This window comes from Ochotona curzoniae, unplaced genomic scaffold (genome assembly GCF_017591425.1).
Source record: "Ochotona curzoniae isolate NIBS_2020 unplaced genomic scaffold, NIBS_Ocur_1.0 contig_3819, whole genome shotgun sequence".
Classification (NCBI taxonomy): domain Eukaryota; kingdom Metazoa; phylum Chordata; class Mammalia; order Lagomorpha; family Ochotonidae; genus Ochotona; species Ochotona curzoniae.
Window position 1 is genome coordinate 4940635 of NW_024466004.1, and position 25533 is coordinate 4966167.

Consider the following 25533-nt stretch of genomic DNA (forward strand, 5'->3'; position numbering starts at 1 on the left):
ACACTTGTGACAGAGAGCCAAGGGGAAGGGGTGGGACAGGGCAGGGTAGGGAGTAGTTACAGCTGGCCTGAGAACACACAGGACTCTCTAAGTTCAAGTCCTGGCTGCTGCATTTCTGCTTCCCATCCAGCTCCTTGCAAATGTGCCTGGAAAAGCAGCGGAGGATGGCCCAAGGGTTTGGGTCCCCATATGCACTTGGGAGATCCAGTGGAAGCTCCTGGCTTCGGCCTGGCAAAGCCCTAGCCATTGTGGAGTCATTTGTAGAGTGAAGCAATAGATAGATCTGTTTCCCTCTCTGTAAACCTGCTTTTCAAGTGAACAAAATCGATCTTTAAAAATAAAGATGGGGACTGGCGTGGTAGCCTAGTGGTTAAAATCCTCACTTTGCATGTGCCGGGATCCCATATGGGCACTGGTTTGCATGATGACTGCTCCACTTCTCATCCAGCTCCCTGCCTATGACTGGAAAGCAGTGGAGGATGACCCAAAGCCTTGGGACTCTGCACCTGTGTGGGAGACCCAGAAGATGCTCCTGGCTTCAGATTGCACTGAGCTCCTGAGCTCCTAGGACTTCACTTTGTCCCCTGTGGCGTGGAAGGCGGCACCTGGGACCCTCTCAGGAAGCCTCCCTCCCAGCTCAGTCTGAGCTCAGGGGACTTGCACAAACCTCCAGCACAGTGCATGAACTTGGGGTCTGCTCCTGGAGATGGGGCCCTAGCAGGACCCCAGACCCGCCACGTCTCTCTGGCTTTCACTGCACTGTGGTGGCTGAGGCAAACCAAGAGCTGGGCTCCCTCAGCTGGAATCTACTCACCATCCCGACAACTGCCTTGTGCCTCAGTTTCCACATCTGTAGAGTGGGGATGTAGCAGCCCACCAAGCTGCCATGGTGCCAGCTGAGCTCACACCCACATCACTGAATGCTGAGTGCCCACACACTGGTAAGTCTCCATCACAAGCCCTGCCCTCTGGCTGACACTGGCTTCCCCTCTCCTCCCTTCACCCCTTTCTTCCAGCACCAGCCCGACCTGAGCTCCCCCTGCCCTCTGGACCTTTTCCATGTGAACAAACCAGCTCATTACCCCAACCCCCAGCAAGTAAACATACACACACAAACTGGTCTGTCCGTATCACATTTTATTGTAAAAATGTTAAAATAAATTACACTCGACACATCGCCATCCACACACAGCGTGTGCTGCAAGGACAGCCAGCAGCAAACGTGCTTGTGGGAACCGATTCACAGAAAGGCCCGTCCATCCTGCCACCCTGCCGAAACCGATGGTGCCAGCACCGTCTTACATGGGGGAAGAGGTGCTGTCCTGGCCACATGTGTCCTGACCTGCCATCCAGTCACTGGGCTGCCCTTCCCTGCCTATGCTGACCTGCCAACATGTGCCCCTGCCCAGCCTCTGCATGGAGACTTGACTGAGGTCACCAAGAAGGGCCCATCTCAGCGTGTATGTTTTGGGGGCAGGGAGGGTGTGCACACAGGATGCTACTCTCTAACCCCTGGCTCTGAGACCAACGACATACGTCAAGGACAGAAAACCAGCAGTGCTCACTCAGAGTGGGCTGGGCCCCGGGGAACCAGCCTCGGGGAGCTCTGCCTACCCGTCAGCAGAAACAGGGTCCAGTGCAGCTTCACATTATCAACTGCTCCTTGCCGATTCCATTCCTGTGGTGCCACACATACACATGTGGGGGACCATCAGCAGCTGGAGAGGAGTTTGATTCACATATCGGGCCATTTCCCCACGTGTGAGCCAAAAGCGATTTGGCTTTGCCTTCTCTGGCTGGCAGGGCAGGTGAGACGAGAAGGAGGGGTGCTGGGAGGTCCTGCAGACCCCAGGAAGTTGGGGCGGAGGTTGCCGTATGTTCTTAGGCCAGGGCATACTGTGTGTTTCCCTGATGGGCTGAGGAGGGGACAGAAGTAGCTACAGCCAAGCCTCATTAGAGACCCCTCCCCACCTGCCAGACCTTCTGGCACTGCCCAGGCCCTCTGCCACCCCTTCCTCCCACCACTCCTAGGGCAGAGGCAGACAGTCATTACATTGCTAGGCCAGAGGGAGGTGAGAACAGGAAACAGGGTCTGAGTAACTCAGTAAGCAGGACCAGACCCTGGCCCTCCACCCCTGCACTAGACTCGGCTCAGGCCCTCTGCAGCAGGACCATCTTAGCACCTGCTCACCATCTTCTCACTCCTCCCTCACCCCAGCAGCCACTGGTGCAGACAGTCGGCGTGAGGGGTGAGACAGAACCCAGGGCAGAACTGTACCCCCCACTTGTACAATCGCCTGTGCCCTCCCTAGCTCTATGAAATGTCTAGCCTGGTGCCAGATACACATGGGTTATCTCCCTAAAACTGGTGAACTCAAAACCGTGTGACACCCAACCACACAAAGAGATATGGGCCTCCTCGGGTCAATCCCAACCATCGCATGGTATAGCTACTTCCTCACTATTGGGGCACCTGCCTTGGGTGGGCATGCACCATGCCTGGCCAGCAGCATTGAACTGGAGGAGCTGGAAAGTAAGAAAGGCCTCTGGCCCCCCACTCACAGTCCCAGATCTGCCCCCACTCCCCACCAGGGTTCTGGGGGGGGGTCCGAGCCATCACATTGGACACCCCAGGGTGAGGGGCGAAGGAACCTTCAAGGGTGGGGTGGGGAGCCGGCCCCGCCTCACGTGCCTTTGGGGCCGTTGGCCTTATTGTACTCATTGAGCAGCTGCTCATAAGGCACAGAGAGCTCAGACTCGGTGCTGGTGAAGGTAGACTCGTCCGATGAGGGGAACTCGGCCATGGCCAGGGGTGCCTCGGCCTCAGTGCCCTCTGGGGGCTGTTCCTCCACTGCCAGGTTATCCTCTAGCGAGGACTTGGAGGTCTCCTCGTCCGAGAGGCCAACTTCCTCGTGGACAAAGTCAATGTTGGCGGTCTGGAAGATGAGTGGGTGGTAGTCCTTGGCGTCCCACGGCTCGCCCTCTTCGCTGATGCGGTCTAGTTGGTTCGTGAGAGCCTCGGAGCCATCCTCCTCGGGCCTCTCCCCGGACTCCTCGCCAGGGGTCTTGGACACGTGGCCTTTGCTACGTAGAGTCTGGGATACCTCCTCCAAGCTGGGCACCCGGTTCTTAGAGTAGACTACTAGTGGCGCCAGGGACGCGGGCAGGGCTGGCAGCCCATCGGCTTGAGGCCCTTGGCCTGGGACCCTGTCACCAGGCCCACTCGCCTTCATGGCTTTCTTTCCAATCTGCTTGATGAGGTCGTTGTAAGTCTCCTCCTTTTTGGACAAGAAGCTGAAGATGTTGATGTCCTTGGATGCGCTGCTGCTGGCTACCTGCAGAGCTTTTCTGGAACGTGGAGAGCTATCGAAGGACTCCTTCCGCCGCCGCCGCCGCTTCTTAATGGCTTTGTGGACTTCCACAAACATGCTCACCTTCCAGTTGACGAACAGGGACAGCCAGGCCAGCCCCAGGTAGATCCAGAGCTCCACAAAGTAGCGGTAGAGGGCGTGGTAGTTGGCGCTGGGGTTCACACCTTAAGAGGACAGGACACCCAGAAGGTCAGCAAGGGTGATCAACTGGGACGATGCTTGTGGGGACAGGTGCAGGAGGGGGCCCTGTGGCCAGAACCCCGGATGGCCCCACTCTACACACCTGTGTTACTCCTGAAGGACCCTGGGCCATCACTCAGGTACTCAACCCAGCTGTGAGCCTGTGGATCGGGCAGTGGTGAATGAGGAGGGGTGCAGGAGGGGCCTCTTGGGGACGGGCCTTGAGTGGGTTGTTCTCCCACCCGATGGTTTTGTGTATGCCTTGGCCGAGGATGGAGAACCCATGAGATTGGGGATCCACTCGGAGGTTTGCTGTGGCGGAGGCCTGTGGCTGGACTGAGAAGCATTAACCCCGGTGGGAGACTAGGAGGTATTTCAGCAAGTTCATAAGGGAAAAAAATTGTACTGACAAGTTTCTTTTGTTCCCAAAACTTTGAAACCCATGCATCGTTGTCTCATAATGCACATTTTTTCCCCATGAATTTCTACACATTCTTTGAGAGGCAGAAACATCTGTTGCTGTCGCCTCCCCCTCCCCAAATGTCTGCAATAGCTGGGAATGCAATCCCCACCTGACGCTGGGAGCCCGGCTCCCCGAGCCTTCAATGCAGGCCCCCAAGACTGGCTCTGGCAGCTACTGCTTGGGTTGGTCTTTGAACCCAAGCAAGCTGGTGTGGCACATGGCAATGTTAACCAGCCTCTTTACTGCCAAGCCAAACGCCTGCCTCCCCGCCACCACCAACTTTTGGAAGGCCTCTCGTGTACAGATTGCACAATGTTCTTGCATCAAAACGACCTTATCTCTTGATTCCATTCCCCATGAACTTTGGGAAGCACTCTCCACTCCACCCCTCCAGGATGATGTATGAATTCTTTTTTGCCTTCACGATGACGGCTATCTCAAGCCTTTCTACTGAACAAGTAAGAAGGGACTAGAAACAAGGGGCAGCTAACTTCCTACATGAGGTTAGAGGTCACCTCAGGGCCAGAGCTGGTATCTCCCAACACACACACACAGGGGCTGGAGTGGGCCACTGTCCGTCTTGCTCCAGGATCTTATCACAAACCGCAGGTGACACCACGCGTGGCCAGCCTTCTGAGCACTTACTGGGGACTTCAAAGAGCCCATGATAAAATAGAATTTTTTTAAGATAAGTTCATTTTGGGGTAAAGCATTTTGAAATTCATGCACAGCCTTTTCATAACATACATTTTTTTTTTCCTTAAACTTTTTGAAGTCTCCCTCAGGGCATGGATTTCAAAATTTCTGTACAGACATAAACTAGTCTTTTGGTTCTGTTTTCTCCAAACCTTTTAAGTGCCCTTGCCTTTTATCTCCTACCATCCTGTGCGGCAGGGGCTGTTGTTTATGTACCGATTTCACAGATGACAAAATCAAGGCACAGGTCTCCTGACTTGCTGGAGCTGGGAGAATAGGGCTTTCCCAGCATAAAAACCTTCTCCTAGGCTGGAAGAGCTACATAAAGGCAGGGCCCTGCCTCTCCACTGATTTCCCAAGACAGGCTGGCCCAGATCTGGGAGTGGTCTTGGTCCCTCCCTTTGGCCCTCCCCTGGGAGGCCCCCTCCTAGCATTCCACAAACAGTAGGGGCAGAGGGACAGTGACCCTTCTCTGCCTTCTAGGCAAGGAGCCGGTGAGGGAGGGACCGGAGGCCTAGGAGGGGGCTCAGTCAAGAACAAAGGATTGGGTCAACATGGCCAGGCGAAGAGAACCAAGCCATTGTGCAGGGTGCAAGCACAGGCACACAAGTGCCCTTCAGTGGACTGCCCTGTACGGAGGAGAGGAGGAGGAGGAAGAGGAGGGGTGGGGCAGCTTGGGAGAAGGCCTTCCTTGTCTTTAAACTGCTTATGGCTTTCTGAGCACCTCCCCAGCAGTCCTGGTAAAAGAGGGAAGGCTGCTCAGAGACGGGAGCAAAGCTCCTGGCTTGCTCAGGGCTGTCTCAGTGGCAGGCAGAAACCCAGGGGGCAGAGGCCCTTTGCTCTGGGCCAATGTGCTCCGATTCCCAGCATGTCCTGCCCCCAGCACCGGGGAAGAACAGGGTGCAGTCATGAGGTCAGGAGGTTTCTGAAAGGAGGGCCAAAGTCACGGAAGGATGGGCTGAGAATCCCACTGGGCTAGGACAGTGCCCCAGGCCCCCCGAGTGCCTGCCAGGCTCCCCAGCCAAGGCTAATTGAACTGAAGCTGGAACTAAGAAGGTAGGCAGGGAACAGGGCAGGAACTCACCGGCCACGAAGTCGCCGAAGCCGATGGTGGAGATGGTGATGAAGGAATAGTAGAAGCCCTCGATATAGTCCCACTCCTCGGTCACCATGAACACGAAGGGCGGGATCACCAGGTGGACCAGGACACCCCACACGATGAAGATGGCTGTGCATGTGATTTGTGCCTTCCTCTGAGGAGCGGGCGGGGGGCAGAGTCAGCCAGCAGCCGAGGCTCACGGGGACACAGCAGCAGCTGGCGGAGGGCCCCAGCGCCCATCCACCCACCTTCCCTCCCATCCTCCCAGAACCCAAGGCTAGGGACAAACATACCAGGCTCACACCTCTCCTGGTGAGGAATTGGCCCAGCCTCTTGGCACGTCCTCCGAAGAACTTGCCCAGGGCACTGATCCATGTCAGGCAGAGGGGCACCCCGAAGAGACCGTAGAAGACACAGAAGAGGCGCCCGGCAGGGGTCTTAGGGGCCACGTTGCCATAACCTGAGGGGAGAGAGAGAGGCTAAAGGCAGAGCCCTCATACACACACACAGCACGTACACACGCACCAAGCCCCCGGGAGGCCCTGAAGCTCTCCCGATACTGATCTCCCACGAATGCTTGCTCACAGCCTAAGCATGACCATCCATGGAGCAGCCACAATGGCATACGCCAGTTTCCTCCATTAGCAGCAGGTCCCAACTTGCAAGTTTGTTCTCTTGCTCTGGGCAAGCTCTCTGCGCAGACACCGCAGGAGACCGCACAGCAGAAGGTGACCTTCTTTCCAAGGAAGGCTGACCTCCATACTTGCCCCGAGGTGGAGGCCCATTCTCCTGACTCGGAACCTGGGCTGGAGTGACCAGCTTGACCACAGAACGAGAGAGGTGTGACGCTGGGGAGGCTGAAGCCCGGGAAGCCTATGGTTTCTCCCCATTGAAATGCTCCTGTTGGAGGCTCCCCCACCCCCGTCCAGCCCATCCTGTGAAATGCTCAAGCCACATTCCTGGCTGGTCTTCTTCCCAGCACAGGGACAACATCAACCCTGGGATGGGTGGGAGGAGCCATGGCTTTAGGATGACTCCAGCTGCACTCATTATTTGACTGACAGCCCAAACAAGAACCCACCAGCCGAACCTGATTAATCCATGAATGGGGTATCATCCAGGTGTAAGCAGGACTGGGCATGTTCCATCTCCTGCCCAGCTCTGCCATCAGATGGTGGCCCCGGCTGGACAGTCACTCACAAGGATTTACTAAATCACCAGGAAGGTGTCAACAGCTGACTTACCAATGGTAGTGATGACCGTGGCAGCAAAAATCATTGCATTGGGCCAGTTCCAGTTGTTGAAAGTCTGGTTCCCTGTGATGGCCACACCCTGTCCCGAGGCATCAGAAACTACCTAAAGACAAGATTGACAGAGAAGGTCAGGGTGCAAGCCCCATTCCTGGATGCCCCGAGTGACAGCTTTGTCTTCAGCTCTTTTGTACAACAACGTTATCAGTGGGGCGTTTTATAGGGAACAGTGAGGTGAGGGTAAAGCGATTTGCCCAAGGTCAAGCAGCTGATAAGGAAAGGAACCCAGGCTCTCTGGTTCCAGAGTTCTCGCTTCCTTAGCTGGTGTTTCTCAGAGTCACTAGAGAGTGCCAGCATCATCTGGAGCTCTTGGGGGGTGGGGGGTCTGTGCCTGTCCGTACCCCCACCCCAACGGCATCTGACTCAGCAGTTTGGACACGCTCCCATGCCTGGGGAGCCATTGCCATTGGACCAGCTCTGCAAGGCAGCCCGTGTGACACAAACACTGGAACACACTGGAGACTGAACCCCATCCAGTCCTTCACTTGTGTGTTCTCCTGGCAGGGGCCCTGTGTGTGTTCAGAGTGGGCATGCTGTTTACCCAAGGTAGGAGTTCTGCTAAGGTCAGCTCAGCGTCCTCCTGCTCTGTCCTTTGAGTGTTGCCAATCAGCTGGGCCTCCTCCCTCTCAGGCTCCAGACTAACCAATCCACCATCAACTTGTATATAGCCTTTCCCTCCCCCTGGATCTTACTCTCACCGCCCTGGACTCAGCAAGTCGCCTGGACAGGGACAGATGTCAAGGGAGTGACCAGGTTTTGTACTCAGTCTTTGTGGAGCCCCCAGCAGCTATGGAGGGCAGTGGGCGGGGCCGGAGCATCCACTGAACAGCCTTGTCTCCTGGGGGACACTGAGAAACATCAAACCTGTTCCCTAGACTGGACCCTGCCTCCAGCCCCTACCGACCAATGGGTGGGATCGGTGGGGTGCTCTGGCTGCCGCCGCAGCCTACACCCAAGTCAACCCCCAAAAGTAGAGGCTTTAAATCTACCGTTCAAGTCCTATCCTCAGAAGCACCCCAGGACAGGCCACCCAGGAACTCCGCCAAAGGCCCTAAGAGTCAGACCAGGGAGTGAATCGAGAACTGACGGAAGGGAGAGAGGGAAGCAGGAAGCAACCAGGAAAACCGCATTTCCTCAGCTATACGTTGGCAGAGAAATACTGGGCAAATGGAGACTCTATGACGGACTATGTCAATCAGTGGATTCTTCAACGACCTCATCGTGCTTGGAATGGCAAGACTGGCAGCGATTCATAACTGGTGAACTATCAAAACCACTTGAGCAAGTATCTTGGAGCATGCCCCACATCCAGGACCTGCGGTGGGTGGGAAACTGGGTGGGGCTTCTCCCTCAACAACCCCCTTGATGTCAGATACATAAAGGAAACAATATGGAAAGAAAAATATGGTAAGACTATTATTTAATAGTCTTACCCACTTTCCTATAGCCCTTGAACATTTTTACCCTAATTAACTATGCAAAGATTGTCAAAAATATAATTAAAAAAAAAAAAGAAAGAAAATAAAAAAGAAAAGAAAACCACATTTCCAAGTGGCCTGAGGCAACACTGAGGTTTGGTGGGAGAAAGCGACGAGTGGCTTGCTAGGATGGAATGTACACTCCGCAGAGGCGGCAGCAGGCCCATGTAAGTGGATCCGCACACTCTAAAGAATTTTCCATGATGACATGCTTGTCTGACAAGCCATCAAACCACATGGCTCACTGCCCTGCCTCCTCGAGGCTTCCCAGGACCATTTCTGCAAGTTGCGCCGGCTGTGTGGCACCTAGGCAACATCCGGGCAACTAGTGTAGGAGGCTGTGGCCAAGGTGACCAGTCGACTGAGAGGCCAACAGAACTAGCAGATATTAGGGACCAGCCAAAAGGCTTTTGAAAAGACCTAAGTTGGTGCAGGAGAATGAGGAAGTGCTATGGCACTGTGAGTTAATGTTAAACAGATGGCAGAGGAAGCTGAACCACTCGACTCCCCTCTCGCTGCCTCTTTTGTTATCTCAACATCAACCTTCAATCGGAAATCCTCAAACAAGAGCACCTGTATGTAACCTACAAGGGAATTGCCAGCCGGCCCTCCCCCTCCACGTGGGGAAAAGCAAAGCTGTGAAAAGGCAAGCTGTCTCTACAGTGACAAAAAGGGATGAAGGCAGAGGCTAGGAAATCAGAAATCAACTGTCCCGCAGCTGTGGGGAAGTGCTATGTGGGGCGGCAATGGGGATGGGAGAGGGGCAGAATGTCCGGAACATTCAGAGGAGGGAGTGGTGGGCCCGGTGGCCGGAGTCACTGAGGGCATGTCCTGCTCGGGGAAGGGCAGCTCCCGGTCCATCAGGGCCCAGGACCGTGAAGTTCAGTGGAATGCAGCCCATCGAGATTGTAGCAGGGCAGCTAGCAGATGGACTTCAAGATACTTGTAGGGACAAGACATAGACACATGTGGGTGGAGCAGCACTGATTGTTAATCCACCCGGCCTGGGGACTGCATTAGGGTCTGTGTTCTCTGGGGTTGTGGCCAACGGCATGGTGATGACCCCGACATTGGACCCCTCTAGGTGTGCCTGGGATATAACCTTGCAAGCCATCACAGCATGGTAAAGGAGCTAACACACAAACAACAACAGCAGGGTGCAGGTGCAGCAAACTCCCCTGGATTCAACACGGGGGCCCTAATTTGGGGTAATTACCCAGAGCTCAGTCTCTAAATCTTCAACGCTTATGCTTTGCACTAGAAAACACCAGGAGAGGCTCCAGGGGGGAAAGTCCTTGGGATTTAGCCGGTTAGTGACCCAACAAACACTAGGGTAGCTGCCAGAGGGGAGAGCAAATAAGATCTCAGGTTGGCGTCACCACGTATCTACCCCGTGCTGGGAGGCAATCAGCCCATTGTTCTCCAGGGTTGGGCCACACGTGAGGCTCACTGTTTCATTCTGGGCGTTGTACTTCCCACGTACGGTAACCGACAGGCCCAGGGCCAGGAGGGGACAGGGGTGGCTTTTCCCGGTAACAGGCTATCTTAGAAGGGGCTGCTCTTGGTAGCAGCTGATTTCTGATCATGAAAAAAAAAAAATCCCCAGGACCAGGGATATGGACCACCATCCAGCAGGGGTGCCCTAGAACAAACGTTTTTAGCTGCAGGTGCCTGAGCCTTCTGCGGCAAACGCTGTGTGAAGGAGCGTGCTGTGTGCCAGGCTGAACCCTGCTGGCCCTGCCCATGGGCCTATTCCAGGGGAAGGTGAGGATATAGCTGGCACTAAGCGGGAAGGGGACCAGTGGGCACTGTAATTCACCAGATGGATGGACCCTCCCATAACACCAATACTGCTGTCCTGCCCAAGGGACTTATGATCTGAGAGTTGGTTTTTGAGTGCTAAGGAGATGGAAGAGCCTGCCTAACAGACCACCTGAGGCTGGGACATGGTGGGAGGGTAGGAAAGCTGGATTCCCACCCAACTGATGTGGGGAACAGCTCCACTCCTGCGTATTCCAACGGACAAGGAGCCACAGCCTCACACGCTTTCCCCATGACCTCCATCACCTCCGTGGCGGGCAGAGGCTTTCCAAAAGGCTCCTGGCTGCCCAAGGCAGGAAACAGCATAAACCCTGGCAGTAGCTGGAGGTCACAGAGCAGCAGCAGTGCGGACGCCCTGAGAACCTCTTCCTCCAACAACCGCTCTGTCCACTCCTGGAGCTCCCCTAGTGTCCCGAGCCCCACCCACACTGGGGGAAGGGGAGATTCTACCTGGACTGGTCAGCACGCCCTCCAGCAAGCATGAGCACACCTTTCACCTGGCTGCCAACTGCACAAAGAGGACAGGAGTGGGGCTTGGGGAGCCCAACCTGGGACTTGGGGGAGGCAGACAGTTGTCTGGCTCTGGCTGAGTGCCTCCCTGGTTCCCACATGGACTGCTTCAGAATGAGAGGTCTCGATCAGTCTCCCAGAATGGGGCGAGTTGAGCTGATCTCAGCAGAGGCCACAGTTGGGTTAGGTGGAGGGACGGTGGGAGCCAGTCCGGGACACCCTGTTAGACGGGGCGGTCCGTCCTCAGGGTTAGTGAACCAACCTGCGCGGGAGGAGGTGGCCCCTGTTCGCCTGTAGGATTCTTTAGCTTGGCTCCCAACTTCACACAAAACAATATTTTCTTTTTCCATCCCGGCCCTGTGAGTGATGGGAGAGGGAGCCTGCACATGGTCCTGAGCCAGCTCTTGTCTGGGGACAAAACCGAGTCTCCTGCCGCTGTCACTCTTCTCATACAGTGGCTGTGATTTATTGAGGGATCACCAGGCACCCTGTGTTGTGCTAAGCGGTTTACGAGCCTCCTGTTCATTTCATGAGGACAGGATCCTGCTGGGGAAGACAGCATTTTTTCTTTTTCCCCACTTTGCAAATGAGGTTTTTGAGAGGTAAAAGAAGTAGACCGAAGTCACAGTACTAAGAAGCCAGGACTAGAACCCGGGGCCCCTCCGGTCCTCACCACTGTTATCCATCCTCTTTCCTCACAAAGCCACAGGAAGGAGCTCAGTGCATACTTTCAGTCCTTCCCACCAGCTGAAAAAACAGTGCCCAAAACCTGTCCACTCTGAGCCAGCGCTCCAATGAGACGACAGCCACCGTGCCCAGAGATTCCCATCACCAGCTGTCCCCGTGCCCACTGGCCACACCTGCTGGGTTCCTAGACAGCCCTTCAGCCCAGGGTCTGGGGCCTCCCATGCACCTGCACAGGCCGGACACCCCCTGCTTTCATGTAGATCTGCATCTACATTCAGGGCTCTGGGACAGACATCCAACTTACAGACACAGGGGAGGTGGGGCTGAGGGAGCACTGACCCAGGGCAAGGGCTGAGCCTGCTACCCAGCACCCACAGAGCTCCTGCAGTGGCCACGGCTTCAGATCACAGAAGTCACATCCCGTTATGCAGACGCAGTCTTGGAATATCTTCCCACGGGGAAGTCAGCTTTCGCTGGACCCACATGATAAACTTCTCTCACCACCCTGGGCTGCACAGATCCTGAATTCACTCCGTGAAAGCTCACCTAGTCACACTGACTTTGAAGATGGAAAAGGCTAATAATTCTTACAGGCTTGGTACTCCTCAGCCACTTGTATGAGTCCTCCCACCCAGCCCTTCCAGTCATGTAGAAAGGTGGACAGACAGGCATTGCTTATTGACCATTACCTCATAGGTAATGAGCTAATGCCTGTACCTGAATCACCATTGGTACTTGAGCACTTATTCCAACCAGCACCAATCTAAGCACTTTTTTAAAAAGTGTGTATTTTCGGGTGCTATTCAATAGCTCAATTGGTTAATGCTCCCCTTTCAAGTGCCAGGATCCCTTATGGGCACTGGTTAATGTCCCGGGTGTTCCACTTCCCATCCAGTTCCCTACTTGTGGCCTGGGAAAGCAGTAGAGGATGGCCCATGCACCCACGTGTAAGACCTGGAAAAAGCTCCTGACTTTGGATCAGCTCAGTTCCAGCCATTGCGTCCACCTTGGGAGTGAATCAGCAGTTGGAAAATTTTTCTGTCTTCCCTTCTCTCTAAATCTACCTTTCCAATAAAAGTAAATAATTTTTTTTTTTTAAGTTTGTAATTTCATCTACTTGGAAGACATGGAGAAATAGGGAGAGGCAACTTTCACTTACTAGTTCATTCTCCTAATGGCTGCAACAGCCAGGGCTGGGTCGGGCCAAACCAGGAGCCTGGAATTCTATCCGGGTCTCCCACCCAGGTGCCAGCTACCTAAGTCATTCTCTTCTCACTTCCCAGGGTACATTGGCAGGAAGCTGGATTGGGAGTAGTGTAGCTAGGACCTGACCAGTGCTCCAGTATCAGATGTGGGCATTTTCAACAGATGCGCCCCAAGCCTGCAATCAAAGCCCTTTAGATCACTCGGCTCATGAATCTTTACAATCTGCCACACAGGTGTTGCAGTTAACCCCAATTTACAGATGAGAAAACGAAGGCACTTGCTCAAGGTCACATGGGTCGTCCATGGTGAAGGGCCAGTGCAGGGCAGGCTCCCTGCTACAAGAAGGCAGGTCTGGAACGCGACGTAGCAGGCAATTATAAAGGAAATACCGCAGGAAAGGAGAGACTTCTCTGGAGGACAAATTCTTTGTTCTTTTTACTTCTTGTTTTTAAAAAAGATTTAATTTTATTTATTTGAAAGGCTGAGTTATAGAGAGAGAGGGAGAGACGGAGATCTTCCATCCACTGTTTCACTCCCCAAATGGCCACAATGGCCAGGTCTGGATGCGTGATAGGAGCCCGCACACTTGGACCATCATCCCCTGCCTTCCCAGGGCATCAACAGGGAACTGGAGAAGTGGAGCAGTCAGGACTTGCACTGACACTCTGATACGGGACGCCAATGTAGCAAGCAGTGGCTTAACCTACTATACCACAAATGCGGGCCCAAGTGTAGGTAGGCTCATTTATCCATTTCTTTTCCACCGCTGTATTCCCAGAGCCCGGGACATGGCCTGGCATAACTTATTCAACACCGGTTAAATGACTGAACCAATGAACCTGAACAAGGCCTCTTTGGCCTTGGCTTTCTCATCCTCGGATACCCTTCCACCCCCAACATCGCCCAGCACACTCTTGCAACTGGGACTTCATTAAATTCACCAGCAGCTAAGGGCACACTTACACCCAGCAAGATGGGAAGGAGGCACAGACCCCAGCAGTGGGAGCCTGTAGGGTGACAAGCTGGACACGGTATGCCAACATTCCCAATATCCAACACCCAGGGGAGAGAACTGCCAGGCAGAGAAGAGACTGGGGGTTGGGAGCGGAGGCTGGGAGCTGAGGGGCAGGCAGTAGCAGTAGGCTGTGAGAGGTCTCCCAGGCCAGCGGGACTGTCCTTCCTGCAGGAAGGGAGGCCTGTCCCTTCTGGAAACTCTCCAAGAGGGCACTGGGTGTGCCGGGAGCAGGAAAAAAGGGATAGAAAAGTCAACACGGACTGAAACATTTTCTCACTGAGGTCTGAGACCAGCAGCCCTGCCTCTTGGTGACAGTTCACAGCAGGGCGGCTGCAGGCAGGGACAGAGCAGAAGCAGCCAGGTCTGAGGGGAGCAAGCACGGGGTACAGGGAGTAAAAGGGGTTTTTCTCAATTATAGGAACAGGACTCTATGTAAATGACTTTGCCTCCATCAGACCACAAGGACGCCTATTCTGAATACATGAAAGTATGTAGAACATGGTAGGAACAGGCCAGCTTGGGAAATGTGTCCCTATTGCACTGGAGAAACATCCCCTCACCCTGAGCAGACTGGGGCTGGCACACGCTGGGCAAGTGGTTGACACTTACAACCTGTCTTCTTTGCCCCTGCCTCCTCTTCCCATCTCTCCTTGGTTTATCAGCTTTTCCATATGGGTGAAAGGCCATGAGGACTCTGCCTCTGTAGGTGTTCTCTGGCCACCTGGCAGCTGCAAGCCAGGATCAGGGAGCAGGCATATCCAAGATACCCCCACTCTTGGACAACCTTTGGAAGGTCCAAGACTCCTGACCTCTGCCCTGAAAGGCCTGCGCCACCCCAACCAGCTTCCTGTCCAGACACGCCAAGCCAGCAGCTGGCATGCCCCAGGGAAGGCAGGGGCCAGGAGCAGGCAGATGGTGACTTCTTGGAACTTAAGTCCCACCCCACAGCTGCCCCCAGCTTTCCAGGACAGCCTGCAGCACTGGCCCCTAAGTGGGCTCTATGTGTGTGTGTGCCCATCTGGCCCTGAGCAAGGAATCCCTCCAGGGCAGGACAGACCACAGGTGGCAGCAAACTTAGCACAGCCACTCTTCCTGTAAAGCATAAGGTTTGTGCTCATCTCCTACATGGTTTTACAACTGAGGAACAGACATGGGGAGGATGGGTGGCCCCTGATGCTATGTACTGGGACTCTGGTCACCTTTTGGCTTGAAAAGGGCACACGGTGACGGTTATTAACCCAATGGATGGGCTAATGCTCCATACGACTGGTGATGTCAAAAGCATCTCAGTGGCTCAGTATGTTAAGTCTCCGCCAGCGTTCTGTATGCTTTGAGTCCCAGCTGTTCCCCTTCCAATCCACTTCCTTGCTAATATGCCTGGGAAAACAGAGGAGGATGGTCCAAGGCATTGGGCCTCTGCACCCACCTGGGAGACCGTGAAGAAGCTCCTGGCTTGTGATTCTGGCTGCTGCTTAGTTCAACTATGGGCATGGCAGTTACTTGGGATACAAAGAGTAGAAGGAAGATCTCGCTCTCTCTCTGCAGGTGCTCAAGTCCCATCCATAACAGTGTAGTACTTGCATATGAACCACACACATCCTCTAACATGCAAGTCTGGCTGACTTACAAAGATCTCCAGATGACTTGCTACAACATAAATGCAGTGTTCAACAGTCACTACGCTGTACTGTTTAGGGATAATGATGAGGGATATGTAAGCTCAGTTCCAGGAGCCTCAGTCCAACATCGACTGAACCCAGTACACATGCAAGGCAGACTTGCACCACGCCCTGGCTCCAGGCGCAGCTGTCCTGCTTTCCTCTGCCTGAGTTTTCAAAAGTTCCAGGGGGGACTCTCACACACAGGGGCTGCCTTGATAGGGGTGGCAAGGTGCACGGTGAGAAGATGTGGGGTGCTAGGTTACCCTTTCCTGTCTAAGGAGGGAGTGTGCGGGGCAAAAGAAAAGAATTCTTGGTATTTTCCTCACCAGCCCAGGTGACCAGGGTGTGGCTCCCACGGCAGCTGCAGTTCATCAGCGAGGCCTTGGCCAGCCGGATTGCTCCACCAGCTGCAGGCCTGGCTTCCCTGGGCCCGGCAGTGGGCAGGATCATGTCAAGTCCCCCTTGTGCTCAGAGCTGGGTGTTTCCAGGTGGACTTTGCTAACTTGCTTACCCGTGTTTCCAGCACCCGTCTGATTTTACAGCAGAGGGAAGGGCGGAGACAGCGATCGCTGGAGGCTCTGCTGTGCTAGGATGTCAACTCAGACTTGAAGTCCCAGGTTCAGCTCAGCCTTTCCCAGAACCTCAAGATCCTCCAAGAACCTTTGATCCCTGCCCTCCCTGTCCAGGGAGGCCAGATTCTGACTGCTGGGATCACCTGCTAGATAGTACTTCCCCTAAAATTCATTTTTCCTCTGCCCAGAATCATGACTTCTGGGCCAGTGGAGGAGGGTTCTCCTTCTCCCCTGAATCGACCCTTCCAGAACACATTCTCCTCCAGGGACTCAGCTCCAGTCCCAGCAGGTTAGATCTTCCAGGTCAGAAGCCCCATCTGCAAACACACCTAAGCTCGCCTCCCTTCCTGCTTTCCCCACAGCCTCGCTGTCTGGGAAGGAGGCAGGCCTCTCTTTGGTCCCAGGTACGACGTGCCCAGCAAGTAGCCTGTGGTTGCTCAGCTCAGCGAGGGAGCAGCCAGCCAGAGCACACCCCACACTCTCACAGGTACGGCTGTGTACAAACTCCACCTCTGTCCCAAACTTTGAATTAAAACCCTGAATCCCAGAAACCCAGGCAAACCCATCAGGCAAGGAACCCCAGTCCCATTGTCACTGCATAGTTTAGGGGTTGCTGAAAAGGGCCCCTCCTTACCCACCGGGAATAGGTTGCAAGTGGATGACCCTTAGAAGATGCCGGAAATCATGCAATCCTATATATAACCCCAGCACTGCCATTCCGTGACAGCCAATCTGATAACCCAGGCAGCTACCGGGTGACTAACGGGATGTGCAGGACAAAGAGATGATTCACACCCAGAGAGGACGATTTCATTGTACCACTCAGAACGGCACATGGCTTAATATAACAAATCGTTTGTTTCTAGAATTTTCCATTTAGTGATTCTGGCCCATGGTTAACCACTGGTGTCTGAAGCCACAGAAAGTGAAGTCAGTGAGTGGACAGAGGGATGACTGTGCCTCACGGCTGCTTAATCTGGACGGCATGCGCCTTAGGGTCACCTGGGCGAGTCTGGAGAGATATTCCTGCCTAAGTCCTGCTTCAGAGGCTACTCTTCAAAGGAAAGAGCCCAGGGTCTGGACTGGGAGTGAAACTGGCCAGCCCCACTCCAAGGGGTCATCACATTCAGTCTTGTGTAGACTCCACTGGCCCAACCCAAACCATGCCCCTTTCCTGTTGGGGACCAAGTCCAGCCCCACCCAGTCATGGCTCTGTAGGCTGTACACACACACCTACACACACACACACACATATACATACACACCACCATGTGTCCACCTGTGGCCTCCTCGCTCGCCCTCCTAGTCCCTGCACAGCCTGGAGGCAGCACTGGCTCTCATACTCATGGGGCTGAGCCCGTGCCAGACAAAACAGAATTTCCAGCGAGATCTCCGGGTTTCCGACTTTCACAGACCTGGGAAACCTGTCCTCCCTTCAGAGGGACAAAGAAAACAGGGCAGGTGACCCTACACTCATTGTTCTTGGGTCTGGGCCTGTATTCCCCACCCTCTCCCCTCACAGCCAGGCACCCCTCCCCTGAGCTTTACAAGGACCGGCTGACCTGGGAGGACTGAGGCTGAGGACAGAAGCAAACAGTGGCGAGCTGGTGGGTCCTGAGCTTGCTACAGGACAACACTGTGAGCTGAGGGACCTCAGTGGACACTCCTGGACCTGTGGGGTGATGCAAACCCTCTCCTAACTCCCAGAGCCACTACTGTGCTTAAGAATTGGGCCTGGGGAGCAAGCAAGAGCCCCTCCCTTCCAATCTCTCTCTCTCTCTCTGTCACACACACACACACACCAATGACCCCCCCAAAGTCCCCCTTAAAATCCACTCCTATCTTACCATCTGAAGGACTTGTATGAGGATGGAGGTAAGGCTTGAATGACAAAATTTACATCCACCTGCAGCCTCTCCCATCCCCAAGTCACAACCCTTGTCCTGCCCAGGGCATGCCTGGTCTTTGGCCCTGTGTTTGGTCTGAGGTTGTGCCCTATCTAAAATGCTGGGCCCTGTATTGGCAACTTGACCTCACTCTCACCCTGATGGACGCAAAGAGGCGCCTCCCAATGACTGAGCCAGCAACATGAGCGGGGCAGAATGGCTGGCACCCCTGGGGTTTGCCAAGCCTGACACTGCAGGCTCCCCTTCTCCATCCCGCTGAAGGGTGGGGGGTTCTCGGGAGCCACAGGTATTTTGCACTGGATTCAGTCTCCATTCCGGCCTCGTCATACCTTCCAGGTCGGCATTGGCAACACTCTCTGGTGCCACTCATCCTTTTACCACAAGGCTCACGGGCACCTCCTGCTCCTGTAACTCCTCAGCCGGTCTCACAAGATCTGCCCTATCCCTCAGGTACTGGTTCTTTCTACAGAGCAATCAGACCATACCTGCCTGACCCTAACACTGTACTTAGAAATGCCAACTTGGGCAAGCAAGGCAGGTACCAGGGCAACACAGGTGACAGGCAGAGCGGTAACACCCAGGTTTTTAATCCCCACTGCTATTTATAGTGAGCATGCATTTGGGTGCCCTACCCACCCACACCCTAGAGATGCTCAGATTCCCCACCTCCCACTCCACTCAAGGTTTCTGAAAACAGCCCTCCAAGGGCAGGCTACAAAGGAGGTCACGAGAATTGCTGACTCACCAGCTCCCTGCCTTGGCCACAGGAGCCAAGAAGGAGCTACTGCCTCACTGCCCAGCCACCCAGTCTCTTATGCCAGCTCCCTGTAGTCCTGAGCCCAGCCCTGCCTGCAGGGGGACACACAAATCAGGGGTAGCCAGTCCGCTGCAAAGATTGTTTGGGACAACTCCCACCACCCCTTGCCCATGAGCAGTGTGAAGGCAGAGGACCTTAGCTTTAGAAGCAGACATAGCTGGGTTCCAATTGCAGCCCCGGCACCCACGAGCAGGTCACCTGCTACTGTAGGTGTCTTCGAGTAGCTCTGTCACAGGTCCTCTCGTCTCTATGCTAGAACATCTGCCACTGTCCAGCACCTCTCTAGTCTTACACATTCTACGAGGTGTCTCACTTATCTGGTCTATGACTTCTCTCCAAGGCTCAAAAGGCTGGGGCTTCACCTGCTACAGAACCTAGCTCTAGCAAGTTCTTCCTGAGTCTCCAAGATGCTTGCTTTCAGGGCTGCCGGGCTTGCGCTGTAAGCTGCCCGCTCTGATGACTGAGACGGTGAGAGCCCTGGAAGGTGCTTCCCCGGGCAGACTGCAGCAAGGGGATTTCTTCCTAGCCCAGCTGTGCCAGCTCGGGAAGTCAAAATCCTGCGGACTTTGGAACCATCACCATTCCAGAGATGGAAGCGGGCAGGTATGAAGGGTTGTGAGAACAACTTCGTTGGGTCTTCTTCTGTGGACACCACATGTAGCCACTGCTTCCCATCCTGTTCCCCTGGACACAGCTGCCGAGGCCTGGGGAGTCCTCTTGTTCAGGGGCTTCAAAGCACAAGGTACCCCAAGGCCCAACATCTCAACTCCACAGGAAGAAGGCTTTCCCCTATGCCCTGGTGCCTTCACTCCTCCAGGTCATACGTATACCCCTCATCCTGAGAAGGGTTGGGGGATTTACCCCCTCAAGATGCCCCAGACACCCCAGCCTATTCCCACCCTCCCCCTTGCTCCTGGCTAGCAGTATAGGGTAGCAAGTGAAACTGCCCATCATCATCTCGGGCTGTGGTTCTGATAAGGGATTATCAGACCTATCCGTTTGTTATAATTAGTTTAAGCCGATCAAGAGGTTAAACTGTAAACCTATTCACTCATTAGCAGTAGCAGGTGCTGCTCCCTGGGGGCAGGGCCCTCAGCTTCTCCCCTGCTCCTCAGAGGGATCCTCCCTGCCTTCCTGCCAATCACAAACCAAGCCCCAGGGGCTCATCAGCCAGTGGAACTGGTCTTCTCAACCCAGCATCCCCTCGCTACCACCCTTCCCTGCAGAATCAGACACCTGTCACGAAATCCTTCCTTATTGTCTGGCTCTAACCTAAATCCCCCGGCTGCAGTCCAAGCCCATTTCCTTCTGTTCAGACTCCAGCTGGAGACAGACAGCAGCTGGTCTGCATCCTCCCTGGAATAAATTGTTACAGCACAACCCGACTCCGGGCATCCTGGGGACCGGTGACGCCCTAGGCCAGGCGAGGGAGCTCTCTGCTTCGATGGGTCTCCCAAATTCCAGGCTCCAACCAGTGGACTGAGTCACAATGATAAGCTTGAGCCAAGGCCACAGTGCCCACACCACCTTGAACCACTGGGCAGCATGCAAAACAGTTTAGTCCTAAAATTCAGACTCCTCTGTTCCAGAACCAGTTCCATACAGCAGAGGCTCCAGTCACTGATACCCCATTTGGAGATCAAAACAGGGATGTGGTATCCAGAGGACCCCCCACCCTGCCACGGTGACACAGCTACACCACAAGGCACAGGGGCCAAGCAGGCAATGGATGGATCCCCGCCCTCTCCCACCTCCAGCCGACTGGGGTGAGGAGTGTGAGCAGGGTGAAGAAATACAGGGCTGTTTTGTGCTAAAGGCATGGAAAAACACAGCCCGACCCTTCCGAGGACAGAGAGGCTGGGCTAAGGTGAGGGGAGGGTGGGGATTGGAAAAACCAACTCTTGTCGCCTGCCCACCCCAACCTGGGGCCCAGGACCAAGTCAGGCAACAGGAAATGGAAACTCTCCTGCCACAGTAGCAAAAACCTTAACTCTGAGACACACACAGCCCCCACTGCGAAGCTTGTGCATGCATGGGCGTGTACACACACACACACCCCTCTTTCCTTTCTTCCCATCAGGGCAAGAGCATCTTCCCCTCACCCAGTGTTCGAGTGCACTCCTAACTCAGCTTTTTCATTCGTAATGTGAAAATATGACCATCTTCCCACTAATTCTCGGGTTGCTGGATCAGAAGACCAGCACAGCAGATGGACGTGAAACTGGCTAACCAGACCAGGGAGAGCAGCTTCCCAATCCAGGGTCATGTGGGGGGTGGTCTAAACATGTGGTGTGTGTGTGTGTGTGTGTGTGGCCGGGGCAGGCAGAAAGAAGGGAAAGTAAACACCACCCACGCCCCCCTGGGGCTGCAGCCAGAGCCCGGGAAGAATCTTCTCCTTGAGTGGCAACGCTCCTTTTGAGCGTGGCCTGTGCCCAGGCAGGCCTGGGAGGGGAGGGCTGGGGATGTAAGGCTCATTGCCAGGGTCACTGAGGATCCAGGATCCAGTCTGCCCTCCCCTATATGCAAAATGAGGCTCCTGGTCACTTCCCAGGAAGGGTAGGGTGTGGGCAGAGGGTAGAGGGAGAACAAGGGCTCTCTTCACCTCCACCAGCCCTCGGGGGCTGGGGCTTGGGGGTGGGAGGCCTGGGCCATCCTCCACTCTGAAAGGACAAAAGTGTACCTGTGTTGGCCTGCTGCAGATGCCATGTGTGGCCAGGCACCAGCCCCTCCTCCCATCCAGGCAAAACCCACCCAGAGTCCCACACACCAAGTTTGCTAGCTCAGGACAGGACCCGAGGCTAGACGGAGGCAGTGCAAGATAAAGGCCCTGGCACCGCCTAACCAGGGACAGGCATGCTGAAAGGTGACGACTACATGATAGAAAACAATACGGGAACCCAGCGACAAGCACAGCATCCTGGGCTCATGCACGGCCCTTTTCAAGTTCAAATACCTGGACACGAAGCAGAGAGAGAAGCGATGTGGATCAGCTAAAACAGACAGCAATGACAAGACCAACCATGAACTCCCGCGAAAGTGCTGCTTTGGGCGAGACTCTCGGAACACTGAGAGCCTCTGGCCTGTTGAATGTTACTGTCTGAGGGCACGCCGACCTCCTTAACTCTCACTTTGTCTGCCTGAGATATGCACGTAGCATGACTGTTTGTATGTTCACTCTATAAAAACTCTATTTTGCCTTCCCCTTTGGAGCACTATCCTGCTCCATAATAAACTCATTTTCCTTGAAAGGTTAACGACTCTGTTCTGATTTACAACAGAAATTCCAACACAGCTGGGAAAACCTGGAGCTCAAAAGACCAACTCGGACCCAACCAGATGCTCCACCTACTAAAAGCTGTGGTCACCCCTTCTTTTCACGTTCACCCTGGCCCAGGGCCCCTGGGGAAGCCCAGAAAACCTAAGTGAACTCTTCTTTCTTTCTTTGAAGGTTTGGGAGGGGGAGCTGATACAGGGGGCTGAGTTAGCAGGTGCACTTGCCCAGTGAAGATCCCTTATGAAGGCTAACTTAAGGCACATGCATTCCTCCTGGGAGTGGGGGACGGTCACAACGGAGACAGAGCTCAGTGGCTGCGGCAGGAGCAGGTGACAAGAAAGAACTTGGAAATCCATGAGCTCCAAATCAGAGCTCTATTGCCAAGCAGGACGCACCTGAATCCTATGATGCCTGTAACTCCTGCCACCTGTATGGCAGGTGCATTCGCCTGGCCAGTGTCCACTAGTGTGAGGGAGAAGGAGTCTCAGACCAGCCCCCCAGCACCAAGGCTGTCAGCTCTCCAATGCAGAGCAGGAAGAAAGGCTTCAGCTCATACTAAAGCCTGGTATAGGGTTAGAACCCTAAAGAGAGAACATTCTGCTCTCTACCTGCGTGCCCCATGCAACCAGTCACTTTGAAATGGGCATGGTAACTGACCTATCCCCCCAGCCAGGGTCTCTGCCTTCCCTGCACCTTCACATCGTTCCAAGCCCCGGGGTCACTGTGCATATGATACATTCCCCCCTCTAGATGATGACCGTGGTCACTGCTTGCCATGTGTGTCAATCCTGGTGGGTTCACAGGGCACTTGGTGCACAGCAGGCCTTATGAAGGACACGGACAAACATCGGGTACAGCTCGGGGTTAGGGAGCCTGTCCTCTCTTCCCGGGCAGAAACTTGCAGATCAAAGCCTTCCCATGTCACCAGTCCCTGGGACCCTTCCTTAGTCATGCTGCCTCCCTGGGAGCTGAACTGAAGGGCCCCCATGGGCTGCTCTGGTGCCTGGAGGAGGAAGTTGAGTATCCAGAAGGCAGCAGAAGATGGCCCAAGAGCTTGGGCCCCTGCACCCATGTGGGAGAGACCTGGAAGAAGCTCCTAGCTTCAGCTTGACCCAGCTCTGGTCACTGTGGCCATCTGGGGAATGAACCGGCAGAGGGAAGATCTCTCTCTCTCTCTTTCTCTGTAACTGCCTTTTGAATAAATAAAAAAACAAATCTTGGCGGGGTAGGGGGTGGGAAGTGATGCAAATTATCTCTCCCCTAAAGGAACTGAATTCTTTGTTACAAAAGTCATACAAGCACATTACCTGGGCAAATGTGGGAGGCAGAGGAAGAGAAAGAAAGCCATCTGTAACCCTATCACCCCCAGACTCAGCACCTGCCTGGCTTCTGCCTGGCTTCTGGTTTTAAATTAAGTTTCTGTGACTCAGCACTAACAGACACACACTTTGTGGCTAGCCTCCCTGCCTTCCACATGTCCACTCATGCCCTAGTTGTTTTTGGGTCATCTCCACTTAGCCCTACTCCGAGCTCTAAGCCTAGGGGAGCCCCAGTCTAAGGGTCTTCTATGCCACTCCAGAGCCCATCAGCCTCATCAATCAACACCAATTCAGAAGCTGTCGACTGTGGGAGTATGTGCATATGCAGGAAGCCGGCCACCGGAAGTCTCGTGCCCAGGAGAGAGGTGAAGGCCTTGCACACAATGGGCCCCCAGCACAGCAGGTGGAGAAAGGCTGAACCACATTGCCCCGACAGAGAAGCTGGGACATGTGGACACAGAATTATCCACAACAGCACCCCCAAGTTTTCCCAGCGTCCAAAGTTACCCTGCATTGGTCCTACAGTCTTCACTGAGTCCAGAAAGGGCTACCACACACTCCCCAACCCTACCTCACCCACACCCCGGGGGGATGCTGACACACACTTTGCCAAGGCAAACTATTGACCTCTCCACAGGGAACAGAGTGTCCTAGGCCAGCAGGACACTGTACACACGAGGGCCAGGGAGGGGTGACCAGTTTCAGGACACTTGCTGGGCGGTAAGAAGGAAGACCTGTCCAGGCATGGTCTCCTCTGGGTCTGAGGGATGCTGGGATATAGGGCAAAGACAGCTTCAGGCATGCTCTTCATGTATTGTCCTGAGAGGGTGCTGGATTTGGGATCCAATGGATGAGCTGTGAGTAGGAGCTAGGGAAGCTGCTGGGCAAGGATGGACAAGGCAAAAATCTACAGTGAGGATGCTAACTGGGGAAGAATGACAGACACCAAAGCAGGCAACCTCAAGGTCCAGGGAGCGGCCCCTGATAGCCACAGCCTATAGGCACCTGTTTCTTAGAGCAGCAAATGACCCTGAACCCACACTGCAAGGCAGCAACCTCCCCAAACCTTAGGGTCGTACCCATATCCAAGGCAGGAAGGCTGTCTGATAATTCTCATTGAAGTCCCGTAACCCTTAAGCCGGTGCTGGACACACAGTTGACACATGCCTTTGTGATCAAGTTCTCAGCTGCCAAGCATATGGTGAGCTGACCCTGGCTGGCTGCTGGGCCCCACAGTGGTGGGGAACACAACACACGGAGCACTGAGCGGCAGGACTGTGGCTGGAGCCTGGGCAGTGGAAGAGGGCAGGGGGGAGGGCGGGAGGGGGCTGGCAGTGGGTGTTGAAAAGCTGCTCACCGGGGCACCCTCCCTTTTCCTGCTCCCCCTAGGTGGGGGAGGAGGGTGCTGACAAGACACTCCTGCGGCAGGGCCCCACTCAGCACTTCTCCCTTGGGCGTGTGGTGGGGAGCTGGGACACCGAGAAGGCACCCTTCCAAAGCCAACAGTGACGGGATGCATTCCACGGCCCTGGGAGGTGAGCTTTATTTGAACAGGAGGGATGGGACGTGCATTCTCTTCCCTGTAAAATTCTATGGACAGGTGCCCACCTCCATGCTGAACGAGGGGGGCTGGAGAGGAGCAAGAACTCCACAGTAAACACAAGTGCACTCCAACTATAAGCAATGGCCAAGCGCACGGGCCAGCCCCCACACCCCAAGCAGCACACCACCCATTTGTGCCTTGTCAGGTGGGCAATTATCAGGGTTGTTCCAGACCCCTTGAGAAAGGAGATGAAGCTGCTCCCTTCCCAAAGTGAGCACTAGAGTCCTCCCCAGTCTCTTGCCTCTGGGGAGGCCAAGAGGGGGGATACCAGGACACAGCAGGCTGTGTGCGGACTCTGACAGAACTCCCCACAGCTAAGAGGCCCCTGCGCCTCCCTGCCATCTCCCTGATTCTTTCTTGGTGGCTCTCAGCCTCAGGGTCCCCCCGCCGACCCACGGACCTGCCAAGGGGCAAGGGGTGGGCAAACGTGGTGAACCAAGGTCAGGCACCTGTTTGTTAAGAATGGAGTGGCGGGCCCGGCGTGGTGGCGCAAGTGGTTAAAGGTCCTCGCCTTGCACGCCCGGGATCCCATATGGGCGCCGGT

The 25533-nt window shown here is 54.7% G+C and overlaps 1 protein-coding gene across 2 annotated transcripts in view; it reads right to left on the reverse strand.

Annotated features, from left to right (window-relative positions):
- Positions 1-1120: 1120 nt before the first annotated feature.
- The window catches only part of KCNK5 (potassium two pore domain channel subfamily K member 5), a 38085-nt gene continuing 13672 nt past the window's right edge, over positions 1121-25533 (reverse strand). For both annotated transcript variants that reach the window (XM_040983313.1, XM_040983314.1), the window contains exons 2-5: positions 7054-7165; positions 6103-6269; positions 5795-5963; positions 1121-3535 (exon numbers count right to left, since the gene is read on the reverse strand). In XM_040983313.1, the coding sequence (XP_040839247.1) occupies positions 2685-3535; positions 5795-5963; positions 6103-6269; positions 7054-7165 (1299 nt within the window). In that variant the 3' untranslated portion in view covers positions 1121-2684. The remainder of the gene's footprint in view (positions 3536-5794; positions 5964-6102; positions 6270-7053; positions 7166-25533) is intronic.